Source organism: Danio rerio, chromosome 16, assembly GCF_049306965.1.
Source record: "Danio rerio strain Tuebingen ecotype United States chromosome 16, GRCz12tu, whole genome shotgun sequence".
In the NCBI taxonomy this organism is placed as follows: domain Eukaryota; kingdom Metazoa; phylum Chordata; class Actinopteri; order Cypriniformes; family Danionidae; genus Danio; species Danio rerio.
Window position 1 is genome coordinate 5,788,393 of NC_133191.1, and position 17,463 is coordinate 5,805,855.

The following is a 17,463-nucleotide window of genomic DNA, read 5'->3' on the forward strand; positions in this document are numbered from 1 at the left end:
TTTCGAGTTTACTCGCTTTATTAACGTATCAACTTTGCTTCATTTGTGCATGAAATTCAATTCACAAAAGACGCTGATTCGCATCATGGGCAAGGCTTCTGTCTGCCCGGTGACTCTAGTTTCGTTGCTAAATGGCTAACATGGATTTTATTGAGAGAGTAGCTGTGCTTTAGGAAGGCTGAAAAACACCATAGATTCATTCACTAGATCCTTTCAGAGGTGCACCCAACTCTGTGAGTTCATCAACTCCTTCAGAAACTATACCTGGATGATGGAAGCTTTCAGCAGTGCTTCCGACAGAGCCGAGCCCAGTTTGATGAGCTGTTGTCGGTGTCGGCAGGAGGATTTCCCCCTCCCCCAATAACAGGCTTTATGTCATAATCACGCTCATACTAAAGCAAGTTTCTGATTGGTTAACGCAGGGCGAATGTCCGCTAAAGTTCAGATTTTCCAACTTGATTGATTCCTGCGAAACGCGTCATTTGTGCTGCCGCATTTATGCGAATAGCGCTGCAGGGTGTCTATAATTATAATCAAGATACAAAATTAAACAAAACAAGTTAGATTAAAGCAATGTAAAATCAAGGTAAAAATAGATAAAAGCTATTTAAAATCAAGATAAAACTACAAGGTGGCAGTGCACATTCCTCTCTTGTCTGCTTGTGAAAACACTATTGGTTGGGTTTAGTGAAGGGTTTAGCTCCATGGTTCGCTAGCTGATCTGTACGACAAGCTTCGCCTTCTCCTGGATGTGTAGAAGAAGCACAACAAAACATACCCTAAGTAACATATTTCAGATTCGCAATAATGTAAACAGCGCCCTCTAGTGGATTTCTCATCTGAAATGTACACCAAAATGTAGCCTGAGCAATGTATTTTACATTTATCAAAAGTCTACACTGATGCAGGTATTTCTAATAAGCCTGAGCTGGTTAAATGTGTTGTATGTGGGTTTTTAGGTGCAGACATGGGCGAAGCAGCAGGCCGAGAGGATCCAGATCTCACTGGCGGCACTACAGGGTGAGAGGGAGCAGATTCAGAGGATTCTGGACTGGATCTGCGCCGCTGAAGAATCTCTCAGTCTGAAAGAGCAGGAGTCGCTGCCTGAAGATCTGGAGCTCACAGCAGAGCTCATCACGCAACACATGGTACTCATACACAACTTTAATATTAATAACAATACAGTTATTCTAAATTTAAAAATACTGTCCTCTTTTACTCATTGAAGAAAATCTTGAGGAAATCAAGGTTTTGAACAACATGAAGATGAGTTTTTTTAGGTGAACTATGCTTTTGCTACAGCATAGTTGTATACACTAAAAACACACATGCACTTCATTGAACTTATCTATATACTATATAGCTGCAGGTTAACTATGCTCATGTATAACTTTAACTGTTAAAAACTATTACTTACAATTTAATTTAAGTAATTAGCAACTAATAAAGTTATGGTCACTAATAACTTATCTGATTGTGATACAATAATGTGCACCTTTTTTAAAACTACTTTCGAAACAACAACCGTTGTGAAAAGCACTGTACAAATAAACTTGAATTAAATTCTGAGAAAAGCAGAAGTAAACATTTATTTGAAAAATAAATAATAATGATAATAAAATAAAAAAATATTAAAAATATATAGATATGTTCTGCTTTTCTGAAAGGCTTATTATCATTTTATTTTTATCACAAAATGTAGTGGATTTTTCTTTTTCTTTTTTGTGCATATTTTGGTTTTAGTTTAGTACAAAACGAGGGAAAGTCAAAGGAAATTTTCTTTAAAATGTGCCCTTAATATATTTTACTTTCTTTTAGTTGACACGGTCATACTGTCCAAGATTAGAGTTATGATATTGTGGTTTTCTAAGGAACAGGTAAAATATATATTTTTGTCAAATATTATGATATGTTCATTCATTCATTGTATTTCTGTATCCTGTTTGACCCATGTTTAAAAAATATCAGTGAAGGAACATCTGTGTTTCAAAATGTAAATAAAAAAATTAAAAAGTAACTTTTAATATGCTTCTTAAAAACAAAAAAAAATGTAAAATGTTAAATTTTAATGTTTTGTTAATTGTTTTATAAAGTTTCCAAAGAAGCATTTATAATTGTATTGTGCTTAACTTAATGTACTAAAATGACGGAAAATAGAACAAAAAATTTACGACAAACTACATAAATATGACCACAACTGGCACCTTCTCCTGGACGTGTACAAGGACATGTGTCTGAAACGTACAAAAAATAAAATTACCCTAAGGAATGTATTTCAGATTCGCAAAAATGTAGACAGCGCCCTCTAGTGGATTTTTCATCTGAAACGTGCAACAAAACATACCTAGAAACTATAACTGAATTTAATAAATAACTAAATAAATGTAAAAAATAATATGATGACAACCACCACCGCCTTCTAGATGTGTACAAGCACGTGTGTCTGAAATATACTACAAACCGTACAATAAGTAACGAATTTCACAAAAGAGGAAACAGCGCCCTCTTGTGGATTTTTCACCTGAAACGTGCAAAAAAAAAGTAGATAAAAACTATAACTGAAAATTAATAAAAAACTACATATATGTACTAAAAATAAACTAAATAGGACAACAAACGCTGCTTTCTCCTGGACGTGTACAAGAAGGGCGCGTTTCTAAAATGTACAATAAAACATACCCTAATTTGTATTTCAGATTCGAATAACTGTAGACAGCGCCCTCTAGTGGATATAATAAATGTTGTAAACATAAATGTAGTAAACAAACTAAATATGACAACCATCGCCGCCTTCTAGACATATACAAGAATGACGTTTGTCCGAAATGTCCCCTTAATCGTACCCTAAGTAATGGATTTCAGATTTGCGAAAATGGAAACAGTGCCCTCTAGTAGATTTTTTCATCTGAAATGTGCAACAAATTGTATAAAGAAACTATGACAATGAATGAAAACTACATAAATGTATGTTAAAAATAAACTAAATGTGATTAAAATGACAAACACAAACAAAAATTTGTAAACCTTTTACAAAATTTAAACAAAAAACAATTCAATTCCAGCTTATTTGTATAGCGCCTTTCACAATAATTCTTGTTTCAAAGCAGCTTCACATCATTGCATTACAATCAAATTCTGAAAAGTTAAGGTTATTGGTCATTATAACTTTATTAGTTACTCATAACTTCAACTAATGAACTAGTAACTAATAGCTTTTTAAATGAAACGTAACGGTGATGCCATGCAATAATTTAAGAAGGTTTGAGGTCAGGAAATGCTTCTGTTGGTTTTTTGCAGGATTTTATGGATGAGATGAAAGGCAAGGTACCGGAGGTTGAAAATGCCACTAAATCCTGTAAACACAAGCTGGTCCCCAAACAGCAGGTTTCACCCAGTCGCAGACCAGCAGCGAGTGAGTCCAGAATCACTGTGATCTGCTGATGTGTTGGCTTGAATTTAACTCTGGATTATATTGCATGTATAGAGAGAAGGGGAGCTGCAAAGCCTCCACCATCTGTCCCTGTTCCTCTGGAGAAACTGGACCCTCAGACCCCCATCATGTGTCGCCTGGTGAAAGACTGGAGGAAACTCTGGCTTCAGGCTCACGGCAGACAGAGCAGACTGGAGGAACATCTGCAGCGGCTCAGAGAGGTGGGAATCCCAACCTGAACCCATACTAGACATCAAAAACTAAACTGGCCGCTGTCAGAGCTTTAAAAAAATCTATCTATCTATCTATCTATCTATCTATCTATCTATCTATCTATCTATCTATCTATCTATCTATCTATCTATCTGTCTATCTGTCTATCTGTCTATCTATCTATCTATCTATCTATCTATCTATCTATCTATCTATCTATTTGTCTGTCTGTCTGTCTATCTATCTATCTACTCTTTATTTCTTTTTCCTTTTTCTTTCTTTTTATTCTTTCTTTCTTTCTTTCTTTCTTTCTTCTTTTCTGTTTTTCTTTCTTTTCCCCTCTTTCTTTCAATTTTTTTTATCTTTTTCTGAGTTTATTTCTGTCTTTCTTTTCTATCTTTCTTTTTCCCTTTTTCTTTTTTGTGTTGATCTCTCTTTCTTCCCCCTTTTTCTTTCCTGTTTTGCCTCTATTTCTATCTTCCTCTTTCTTTCTTTTTTCTATCTTTTTCTTTTTTTCTATCTTTTTTACACTTTCTTTAATTTTCTTTCTTTCCTTTTCTTTCTTTTTTCTTTCTTTCTCCCTTTTTCTTTCTGTTTTCTTTCTATCTTTTCTTTCTTTCTTTCTTTCTTTCTTTCTTTCTTTGTATCAATCTGTTTTGCTTTCTGTTTCATTATTCCCCTTTTTCCTTTCTATTTCTTTTGTTTCTCCTTTCTTTTTTCCATCTTTCATTTTTCTTCTGTTTCTCGTTTATTTTTTCTATTTCTTTCTCTTTATTTCTTCTTTCTTTTTTCTTTCTCCTAATGTTTTCTTCCTCTTTCTTTCTTTTTCTTTTCATCTTTCTTTCTTTCTGTTCTCTATAGAGAGGACTTCAGTGGTAGTCATTGATTTGAACTGTTAAACTGCAGTTTTAAAGAGCTCTAAATAATCCCATATTAGGAATAAGAGAAACAATTTCCTGGAAAAAAAACAGCTGGTCAATATCTTGACCAAAAAAGTACATTTGACCAAAAATCTCTTCTGACACTAGTTCTGAAATACAATCTTTTGTGATTAAAAACTAAGATATGGCCAACTGCATGTTTTCCTCAAAAACCTTAATTTTTTTAAACTTTGGAAATAAACTTTGTATGAGAAAGAGTTGAGAACTATTAGGAAGTCTTCATGAACTTTATGAAAACTGTGAACCAATATTTTAATCTGTTATTTCAGTGCAGTTTCACTGTCAGCAACCAACAGAAAGAAAAATCACAAATGATAACGTAAATATAACTGAAATAAGACATAAAAACAATTAAAAATAGTATTCCAATATACAGAAATGGAGTCAAGTAATCAAGTCTCATTTTTTACAAGTTGCTAGTCATTCATTGATGATCAGTGAAACTCTAAAGTGTAAATTAAAAATATACATACTCTATACATAAAAATTAAAATGATTTGGTAAGAAAATACCAGTTAGACCAGAAGTCTTGGTTCATTTATTTTACAATGACTGCTTTATGTTTAAAATAAGCTGGATTGGGAGGATCGGTTCAGATTATCACTGCACAGTACAATCGATGAAACATGATCTGTATGTTTGTCTAAGACGCTTCTCTTTGGCACCTGCAGTTGGAGGAGTTTGCTAACTTTGACTTCAACATCTGGAGGAAAAGATACATGCAGTGGATCAGTCACCTCAAATCCCGAATTCTGGATGTTTTCCGAAGCATTGATCGAGATCAGGATGGCAGAATCACTCATAAGGAGTTTATTGACAGTGTTCTGGCCTCAAGTGAGCTGTTTGAAGTATTCCCATATAGAAACCTGATAAATTGATATATACTAAAATTACATATACAGTATTTCCATGTAAAATATTTCAATATATGCATTGAAACTTTGTTTTTATATGTGTTACTATTGGTAATATAAACTTTTGCTTGTTGACAGAATTTCCCACCAATGTGCTGGAAATGACTGCGGTTGCCAACATATTTGATGTTAACGGAGACGGATTCATTGACTATTATGAGTTTGTGAGTGCGCTTCACCCCAGCAGAGACCCTTACAGGAGGACAGTAGATATAGACCAGATCAACGAGGAGGTGCGTGCACTTCTACTTTCAGAAACACTCTCGAAATCATCATTATCTTATGCTCAATTATGAATATTTAAAAAAAAAACATGAATTAAAGAGGAAATATTATGCAAAAATCACTTTCAAAAGGAGTTTAAAAAGTTGTGTGACTCAATTAATTAAGCTGAAAACTCATCTTTAAAATCACTGGAATAAATTATTAAATTAAATTATAAACTACTTTTGAACAGTTATTTTATAGTGCAATAACATCTCACAATTTTACAATGTGTTCTGTAATTTAAATGAAATAAATGCAGCCTTGGTGAGCAGGAGAAGCTGCTATAAATAAAATTATAATGTTTTTTATATATATATATATATATATATATATATATATATATATATATATATATATATATATATATATATATATATATATATATATTATCATATTATATATACAGTATATATATATATATATATATATATATATATATATATATATATATATATATATAATATAAATTATATATATAATTTTTTATTATTTTTTTTTTGCATTTGCTTTTCATTGATTATTTCTGTGCAGTCATTAACAACAAGCTGATTCTGCAGGTGAGTCGTCAGGTCTCTCAGTGCAACTGTCCAAAGAGGTTTCAAGTTGAGCAAATAAGCGCAAACCGCTACCGGGTGAGTGCACATATACTATAGCTGATATATGTACAACACAAATAATGCTGCTTATACACGATATGAACCCATTATTTCTGTGTTTGTCTTCAGTTTGGAGACTCTCAGCAGCTGCGGATGGTCCGGATACTCAGAAGCACTCTGATGGTTCGGGTCGGCGGGGGATGGACTGCATTAGATGAGTTTCTGGTGAAGAACGACCCCTGTCGAGGTGAATAACACACACCCATTCGAAACCTGCAGCAACTCTAAACAAACATTTAGACATTATGATTCTCCAGAAAGAACATTTATTAATAAGTTTGAAAGAACCTGGCCTGTTGGTGCAAAAATATACAGCACTGTGCAAAAGTCTTTGGCCCCCAGTTATATGTGACATATAGGTTTCTGGCATATATGTGACATATAGGTTTCTGGCATATATGTGACATATAGGTTTCTGGCATATATGTGACATATAGGTTTCTGACATATATGTGACATATAGGTTTCTGACATATATGTGACATATAGGTTTCTGGCATATATGTGACATATAGGTTTCTGGCATATATGTGACATATAGGTTTCTGACATATATGTGACATATAGGTTTCTGGCATATATGTGACATATAGGTTTCTGGCATATATGTGACATATAGGTTTCTGGCATATATGTCGACCTATAGGTTTCTGGCATATATGTGACATATAGGTTTCTGGCATATATGTGACATATAGGTGTCTGGCATATATGTGACATATAGGTTTCTGGCATATATGTGACATATAGATTTCTGGCATATATGTGACATATAGGTGTCTGGCATATATGTGACTTATAGGTTTCTGGCATATATGTGACATATAGGTTTCTGACATATATGTGACATATAGGTTTCTGGCATATATGTGACATATAGGTTTCTGACATATATGTGACATATAGGTTTCTGGCATATATGTGACATATAGGTGTCTGGCATATATGTGACTTATAGGTTTCTGGCATATATGTGACATATAGGTTTCTGGCATATATGTGACATATAGGTTTCTGGCATATATGTGACATATAGGTTTCTGGCATATATGTCGACCTATAGGTTTCTGGCATATATGTGACATATAGGTTTCTGGCATATATGTGACATATAGGTTTCTGGCATATATGTGACATATAGGTTTCTGGCATATATGTGACATATAGGTTTCTGACATATATGTGACATATAGGTTTCTGGCATATATGTCGACCTATAGATTTCTGGCATATATGTGACATATAGGTTTCTGGCATATATGTGACATATAGGTGTCTGGCATATATGTGACATATAGGTTTCTGGCATATATGTGACATATAGATTTCTGGCATATATGTGACATATAGGTGTCTGGCATATATGTGACTTATAGGTTTCTGGCATATATGTGACATATAGGTTTCTGACATATATGTGACATATAGGTTTCTGGCATATATGTGACTTATAGGTTTCTGGCATATATGTGACATATAGGTTTCTGGCATATATGTCGACCTATAGGTTTCTGGCATATATGTGACATATAGGTTTCTGGCATATATGTGACATATAGGTTTCTGACATATATGTGACATATAGGTTTCTGGCATATATGTCGACCTATAGATTTCTGGCATATATGTGACATATAGGTTTCTGGCATATATGTGACATATAGGTGTCTGGCATATATGTGACATATAGGTTTCTGGCATATATGTGACATATAGATTTCTGGCATATATGTGACTTATAGGTTTCTGGCATATATGTGACATATAGGTTTCTGACATATATGTGACATATAGGTTTCTGACATATATGTGACATATAGGTTTCTGGCATATATGTGACATATAGGTGTCTGGCATATATGTGACATATAGGTTTCTGGCATATATGTGACATATAGATTTCTGGCATATATGTGACTTATAGGTTTCTGGCATATATGTGACATATAGGTTTCTGACATATATGTGACATATAGGTTTCTGACATATATGTGACATATAGGTTTCTGGCATATATGTGACATATAGGTTTCTGGCATATATGTGACATATAGGTTTCTGGCATATATGTGACTTATAGGTTTCTGGCATATATGTGACATATAGGTTTCTGGCATATATGGGACATATTGGTTTCTGGCATATATGTGACATATAGGTTTCTGGCATATATGTGACGTATAGGTTTCTGGCATATATGTCGACCTATAGGTTTCTGGCATATATGTGACATATAGGTTTCTGGCATATATGTGACATGTAGGTTTCTGGCATATATGTGACATATAGGTTTCTGGCATATATGTGACATATAGGTTTCTGACATATATGTGACATATAGGTTTCTGACATATATGTGACATATAGGTTTCTGGCATATATGTCGACCTATAGGTTTCTGGTATATATGTGACATATAGGTTTCTGGCATATATGTGACATATAGGTTTCTGGCATATATGTCGACCTATAGGTTTCTGGCATATATGTGACATATAGGTTTCTGGCATATATGTGACATATAGGTTTCTGGCATATATGTGACATATAGGTGTCTGGCATATATGTGACATATAGGTTTCTGGCATATATGTGACATAGGTTTCTGACATATATGTGACATATAGGTTTCTGGCATATATGTGACATAGGTTTCCGGCATATATGTGAAATATAGGTTTCTGGCATATATGTGACATATAGGTTTCTGGCACATATGTGACATATAGGTTTCTGGCATAAATGTCGACCTATAGTTTTCTGGCATATATGTGACATATAGGTTTCTGGCATATATGTGACATATAGGTTTCTGGCATATATGTGACATATAGGTTTCTGGCATATATGTGACATATAGGTTTCTGGCATATATGTGACATATAGGTTTCTGGCATATATGTGACATATAGGTTTCTGACATATATGTTACATATAGGTTTCTGGCATATATGTGACATATAGGTTTCTGGCATATATGTGACATATAGGTTTCTGGCATATATGTGACATATAGGTTTCTGGCATATATGTGACATATAGGTTTCTGGCATATATGTCGACCTAAAGGTTTCTGGCATATATGTGACATATAGGTTTCTGGCATACATGTGACATATAGGTTTCTGGCATACATGTGACATATAGGTTTCTGGCATATATGTGACATATAGGTTTCTGGCATATATGTGACATATAGTTTTCTGGCATATATGTGACATATAGGTTTCTGGCATATATGTGACATATAGGTTTCTGGCATATATGTGACATATAGGTTTCTGGCATATATGTCGACCTTTAGGTTTCTGGCATATATGTGACATATAGGTTTCTGGCATATATGTCGACCTTTAGGTTTCTGGCATATATGTGAAATATCTCTGGGAAACATCCACACACACTCATACACACACACACACACACACACACACACACATACACTACGGACAATTTAGCCTATTCAATTCACCTTTTTCACATCCAGTAAAGGGACGCACAAACCTGAAGATCAAGGAGAAGTATCTCTCGAGAGACGCCTTCGAGACGTCGGGTCGCAGAGGCAGCGCTAAAGGACTGACGGTCAGCAGATCAAACTCCAGCCTGAGTTTATACAGCAGCGCTTCAGCTCCCAGCAGCCCTCTGACACGCAAGGTACAGCAAAACACTAGCATGACCACTAACGCAAACACAATCATAAACCTCAAACAACCAATATATTAATACACAGGATTTATTAGTACAGGGGATTTATTAATACACGGCACATTGGAAATTTTTGCAAAGTTGAACTGAACTCTGCTTTGTGCTGCTGTAGGCGTTGCTGCGCAGGAGTTTCTCTGGCGAGAGGTGTGTTCGGCCCAGGAGCTCTATTGCTGCTTTAGGATGTGATCATTTCTGTGCTGACATCGACTCGCCTTCACCTACAGGTCAGTCAGTCTGCTTTAAGCTGACCATGAACCTGATGCTATGCTTAATCAGGAAAGACTGAAACTTTGCTTGTTTTTAAAAAGGATAGTTCACCCAAAAATGAAAATGAACTCACTAAACATTGAGACATTTTTGCGTATTTTTACAGTAATACACAAAATCCCTACTCAAAAAAATTAGGGTTTCGCTATTTTGGTAAAACGAATAATTAATTAATTAATTTATTTATTTGTTTATTTATTTCCTTTAGAAGAAGCAGAAAGACCTCCAACATGACCACATCTCATCCCGAACCATGAGCTCAATCATACGGACAGACGTTCATTACTGTACCGACGCACAGGATGGACCGAAAATGACCCGCCGCAGGCCTCAGATCAGTGGCCACACCAGGACGAGTCTTGAGTTTACTGTCATAACGCTCATTTCTTACCTCCACAGATGTTGTTTGTACAGAACCGACTGGATTTGAGTCCTGCTTTGAGTGTACATTTGAGAGCGCTGGATGTCCTGCATGGGTTTGAGCCGCACGACGCCTGTAGATTACAACAGCAATAGATTATTTAGTGCTTTACTCAATATATACATATGCATATTATTCGCTATGGATGCACACTTTTAATCTGACACTGCCTTCTTATAAGTTTCACCCCACTGATAGTGATGCGAGATACTATACAAGCCAAAAACATCTTCAGATGTGTGTTGTCTTATGGTTTAGGCTTTATGAGAATTGCTTTGGGGGTCTGTTTTTATTGTTCTGCGTGACTGTGTTTATTATATCCTCAGGTTCGAAGTGCTAGAATACTGTATATCAGGGTATTAAAGGGACAGTTCACCCATAAATGACAATTTTATTCATCCTGTTTGAGTTTTTTTTTCTTTGCCCTTGACTTTCTTAGGATTTGGCTTTATTAGACTTTATTATATTTAAGGGGTGGTCCGAAGTGTATTTTTAAGGCTTTGTTGTATTTACAAGGTGAAAAGCAATGTGTGCTCATGCTTCATTTGTTGAAAATCATCTTATTTTTTCATATATCCTATTTTGATTATATACAGCTACGCTGCTAACATAAAAACGACAGTCATATTTCCTAGTTTCTTCGAAGATTAGGAATAGCTGACGTGAAACTGACGTTTCAAAACAGTGTCGAGATCTTGAAGCGCAAATGTTTCGGAACACTGCACCGAAGCATGATCCGAAACACCCAGGTCACATGACTAAAGTGTTTCGAAACACCAGGGCAAGTGACTAAAGCGATTCAAAGCATCGGCCATTTCAGAAGCGTTTTGAGACTTGGCAAATCTGCGTTTGACTGACAGGGCCAGAAAAACCTTCTGTCTCATATAGCCTAGTGGACCGTGCGTATGCATGTTGTTACTGTGCTTCAAATGGCTTTTGGGTTCGAATCCAGACTTGTACAAATATTCAGAAACCGTGATTTTATGTATTTTAATAATGTTACTGTTTTATGGTGTGTTCTAGATAGGATACAGCTGCGGATACGCCATCAATATAGCATTTTTGTAACACTGTAAAACAAAAATTTATATTTTACAGTACTATGATGAGGCGACACGTTGGCGCAGTAGGTAGTGCTGTCGCCTCATAGCAAAAAGGTCACTGGTTTGAGCCTTGGCTGGGTCAATTGGCGTTTCTTGTCTAATAAAAACTTAAGGTTCAACTCTACAAAGTGGAGTTCAATACCTCAATTTGCTCTACTGGTTCTATGCTGAAGCTGTTCCATTGCAATACATAAAAAATGATCACTAGGTGTCACTGTAGAGACGGGTTTCGAAATGTTTTGAAGCTTCAACACATTTGCTTCGACTGTTTCAGTGTTTCATGAAGCCTCGCTTTGCCCACCACTACCGAAGACCCATTCTGAAGAGGCTCTGATTGGTCAGCTAACATAATGTACAGTGACAGGTCAGCTCCACATCACCAAGAAGCATCTCTGTTTTAAAATTACAGCGCCTCTGGCCACGCCCTTTTGCTGCGCAGGGTGTATGTGCGTAACCTGAAGGGTTTATGACATGTATTTTTTGTAGTCCCCAAACTTTGTTCGCTGTAGGCTTTACTAAGCTAACTCTGTACAAGCCAATGTCTCCTGGATTAAAATATGATATAGTAGTGGACCACCCCTTTAACAAGATATATATTTTGCGATTCACTTATGTATGCTTTTGATTTGCATTATGGGACCTTGATTTTTCTACAATAACCTTTGATGTTCACATTTTTTAAATAGTTTAATGTGATTTGATGTCCTCATGGTTTAAAAACCTGGAAATAAGATTACTTGCTATGCAGTAAATTGTTTCAAACTACTTAAATGTCAATAAAAAGTCACTTTGTTAAACTGCAGAGCGGAATTTTCAACATTAAACGTCGACAGAGCAGAGGTCAACATCCCATAATGCAATTTATAACAGTAAATAAACTTTAAAAAATAGGAAATATGAAAGTCAATGGTTACAAGTCTCCAACATTCTTCAAAATATCTTATTTTTGTGTTCAACAGAATAAAATAACTTCTAAATGTTTGAGAGCAATAGTAAATGATGAATAAATGTTCATTTTTAAGTGAACTACACCTTTAAGTATGAATTTAAAGACCACATGAAAGTAGTACGTGTTGATTAAAGATGGTGAATGAAGTTACTTCATTGGTTTTAGTCCTGGAGGGCAAAACATCCACAGATCTGTCAATATACCATCTGTTTCTAGCCAGATATGCAATCAAAAATGATGTTTGTTCAAACTAGTTTTTTAAAATGAGCTGAAACAATACATTTCTTGAGATTTTTGAGAGTGCGACTTAATAATTCTATTTTAAATCCAATTAAATTAGCAAAAACTAGTAAGTTAACTTAATTCCTTCATGTTGTCCCAACACAAATCGATTGTGTAGAACCCAGCATTTTTACAGTGTGTTTAGATCATCTCTGAGAAGAAGAAACACAAATATATGAGAGAAAGCAAGAGTCTAAAATAAAAGCAGAGTCTGATAAAAGCAGTCTGCGGAAACACTTTGATTGACATTCTTCCTTTATATGCGTCATCAGAGGGGGAAGCCCCGCCCATTAGTGATGATCTTAATGAGACATAGGCATTTATAGCCCCACCCTTTTTTTCAAAAGAGAGCTGGGGGCACAATCTCATTTGAATTTAAAGTGACAGTCACCAAAATGACACAATTAGGATCATAATGCGTCATTTAAAAGAGTTATAAACATTATTTCTGTGGTATTTTGAGCTGAAACTTCACATACACACACTAGGGACTTATTTTACCTCTTGTAAAAAGGGGCATAATAGGGCCCCCTTAAAGTCATCCAAATGAGCTGACAATATTAATGCACTTGTATAAATTGAATAGGTGTTTTCCTAAAAGAAACACGTTGCATTTATACTGTGGCTTTATGTGCTTGCCTGTGCGTAGTGTGTCCTGAAGGTGGTTTTAAGGTGCATTAGGCCACATTAAACCAGTTTATAATGGTTTTTATTTGGAAAACCACAATGTTTGAATTAGAGTGCGAATTAAAGCAGTTATTTTTGCAGAATGAAGTCCAACAGGTTTATCGGCAGCTGTTGTATAAGACGAAGGGCTTTATTCTGTGAAAACAACCGCCTGGATGTACTTTATCCCACTTTTTCATGGCCAGTTGTCACAACACGAAAACAAATCGACACAAAACATTGTTCTGAGCCGTAAAAATGTATCAATTTTTTAATTAAATGCAAAAAGCTGACAGAAACAAAAACGGCTGAATGGAGCATACACTAACCTGCACATTATTCAGTCACAAGATGGCGCCAAACAGTAGATAAACATAGAAATATAGGCATGAACGTATTTACTGATGGTTAAGATTTTTCCCGGAGAAGCCTGTGTTATTATCTTCAGCGGTTGTTATCTGGGAATAACATACCTTGGAATGTTGTTCCTGACCAATCAGAATCAAGTATTCCAGACTGATTACTACAGCTCTGGTTCTATTAATCATCTTGACTGTTAGTGAATTGACTAACCCAGACGAGTCTGTTTCATTTGTTTAATTGGTTTAAATTTGAGAATACCATGTATTCCACATCCACAGAGCTGTGTATTATATATTAATAAACTGATAAGTGTTGTGAATTGCAGCCCTAAATTCAGAGATGTAGAATACAATCATTCCAGCACAACCTGAGGTGCACATAAGAAAAGGCATTTTATTTTCATGGGGTCTTTAAATACTTGAATTCTTCCGTTGTGAGATGGTTTACAGTTTAGAATGTTCTTTAGTGTTCGTGTTTACTGTATCAACTACATCCTACTGTGTGTAAAATGTACAATATAGCGTAATGTCCAGTGTAGAGTCACATATAAAGTATTTCTTTCATTTTTTATTCTCTTGATTTTTGAGCAGTCATCAAAAATCCACCGGTTGTAATAACTTCCTTTGAGGATATGAAAGTGTAGGTCTCAATGAGATTAGCTGACGTCACACAGAAGCTCTTTTGATCACTTTTGTTTGAGCCAAAATCAGAAGCGCATTGATGTGATCTGCTTTTTTTTTTTTACAGTGTGTGCCGCTCAGGGCAAATCTGCTGTTTCCATCGTTTGCCTTAAAGCTGTCTGCGATTGTCGTTGTTGGGTGATTTTTCTTCTTATGTCACTGTACCAAGTGTTATGGATGTAGCATTTGATTCCAATACATATCAGATATGTGTGTGTTTTATTTTTTGTGCGTATGCAGTTCGGTTCTCTTATTTTCTATCAGCTGAAATGGGTTTTGAGGGTTAAGGATTACCGCATTTGTGTTTGTCTGAGAGTCATCGAATGAAGAAAACATGATAAAATAACAGTAATGTGGCTGAAAAGATGCACAGTTTGAGACAAAATTGAAGACAAAGCTACTTTCAACACATTTTTAAACCTAATAGTACCTAAATTTAAACCTAAGAATTTTATCTTTTTTTTTTACATAAATTATTTATTTTGCCATGGTGAAACTACATAATATTTTACTAGGTTTTTTGCAAGATGTTAATACTGAGCTATTTAAAGGCTCAATTAGGCAAATTATTGGACAACAGTGGTCTGTTTTGCACTGGAAAAATAGCAGGGTTATTTCAACTCAAATAACTTACATAGAACAATTCTCCAAAAATGACAGAAAAAAAATCCCAAGTATGTTATAAAACATTTCTATTAACAAAACACGTCAACTCTTGCAGCCAGCATTATAAATTGAAACTTTAAGGGATTTTAAAAATGGCATGACTTTTATGTTCCATTAAGATTTTTGGTCAAGTATTTGTTGGAAATACCACCATCAACTGTTGGTTGCCTGTAACTCCTTGAGTTTACACTGGATCAAATCAGCTCTGAACTCTGATTGTGTTCATTTATCCAAATCTAACTCTGTAATTTAAGCACTTTACTCTGAAATGCTTTAACACATAGAATTTAACACTGATGAATATGCTGTATAGCCAATCAAAAAATAATAATTTAATGACTTTAAGGTGGCTAATAATATTGACCTAAAATTTTATTTAATTGCTTTTACTCCAGCCAAATGGAAAAAAAAAAACTTTCTCCAGAAAAAAAAATATAAATATATATATATATATATATATATATATATATATATATATATATATATATATATATATATATATATATATATATACACACACACACACACACATATATATATATATATATATATATATATATATATATATATATATATATATATATATATATATATATATATTCTGTAGACTAACGAAAAATAATAATTTTGACCTTAAAATGGTGTCTAAAAAATTTAAAACTTCTTTTATTCTATCTGAAATAAAACAAAAAGAAGAAAAAATATTATCAGACATGCTGTGAAAATTTCCTTGCTCTGTTAAACATCATTTGGAAATATTTAAAAAAGAAAAAAAATCAAAGGGGGGGCTAATAATTCTGACATCAATTGTATATATAATAGGAAATACTGTGAAAAATGCCTCGCTCTGTTAAGAATAATTTCACTGATAATTTTGTCTTCGACTTGCATCCTGAGATGATCAGTTTTTATTAGACATTAAGCGATGCTGCAAAAGGACCGTATGTCAACATATTAAATGATCATCAACAAAGTGATTGATTATCTATGCAAAATCCATTTGGCACTCAACATCCATTTCATTTCTGTGATCGTTCCTGTCGACTTTGTCACTGCTGGTTTCTATAATGTGTTTCTGGAAAGAGATCCTCTTCTGCTATGCACCTGCTCCTATTGTACTGTATATAATGATATGGTGTGTAGCATTACTGTTTATTTACTGTACATTTCTGAACTTGTAAAATAAGGTTAATTAGGGGTTTGTGTCAAGCGCTGTATAAGTTTAGGTGTGGAAAGACACAGACTGTAACATTTCTTGTGATTATAATTGTGTTCAAATAAAATGTTTTATAGAATTTTGTGTATGAAATGGCTTGTAAACTGATTTGTGCAAAATGCGGTATAGCCTAGTTTTAAAAAAAAAGGTTAACATTTCACAATGGTTATTACTGGTTTAAATAAACACTGTTTATTGTTAATGCCAGGGTTTTTAGTTATAAAATAAAAGTTATCATTTAAAACTGGGTGGCACTGTCGCCTCACAACAAGAAGGTCGCTGGTTCGAGTCCCAGCTGGGTCAGTTGGCATTTCTGTGTTTAGTTTGCATGTTCTCCCCATGTTGGTGTGTGTTTCCTCCGGGTGCTCCGGTCTCCCCGCTGTGGCGACCCCAGATAAATAAGGGGACCAATATATACCTGTATATATATTTTTTCCATTTAGTTCAGCTTAAAACTAAAATAACAATAACAAAAATACAAATAAGTGAAGTTTATTCACGTGCTTATGATTGCTTGCAGCCGGCCCTGCATTATTCAATTTATGATTCACCAATCAGACGATTCCTAAGCCATTATAAATACCCTAAGTTCAATAAGACAGCCATCTTCGTTTTGAAGAATCCCCTCTTTCCTAGATGGGTGGCACGGTGGCCCAGTGATTACCACTGTTACTTCACAGCAAGAACGTCACTGGTACCAAGCCAGCCGACATTTCTGTGCAGA

At 34.7% G+C, this 17,463-nt stretch overlaps 1 protein-coding gene across 3 annotated transcripts in view; it reads left to right on the forward strand.

Moving 5' to 3' along the window:
* Positions 1-14,745, forward strand: part of macf1b (microtubule actin crosslinking factor 1b) — an 85,388-nt gene extending 70,643 nt beyond the window's left edge. For all 3 annotated transcript variants that reach the window (XM_073925750.1, XM_073925749.1, XM_073925748.1), the window contains 10 exons: positions 960-1,148; positions 3,298-3,412; positions 3,485-3,651; positions 5,256-5,418; positions 5,577-5,731; positions 6,323-6,397; positions 6,491-6,608; positions 9,909-10,075; positions 10,239-10,350; positions 10,602-14,745. In XM_073925750.1, the coding sequence (XP_073781851.1) occupies positions 960-1,148; positions 3,298-3,412; positions 3,485-3,651; positions 5,256-5,418; positions 5,577-5,731; positions 6,323-6,397; positions 6,491-6,608; positions 9,909-10,075; positions 10,239-10,350; positions 10,602-10,627 (1,287 nt within the window). In that variant the 3' untranslated portion in view covers positions 10,628-14,745. The remainder of the gene's footprint in view (positions 1-959; positions 1,149-3,297; positions 3,413-3,484; positions 3,652-5,255; positions 5,419-5,576; positions 5,732-6,322; positions 6,398-6,490; positions 6,609-9,908; positions 10,076-10,238; positions 10,351-10,601) is intronic.
* Positions 14,746-17,463: the final 2,718 nt, after the last annotated feature.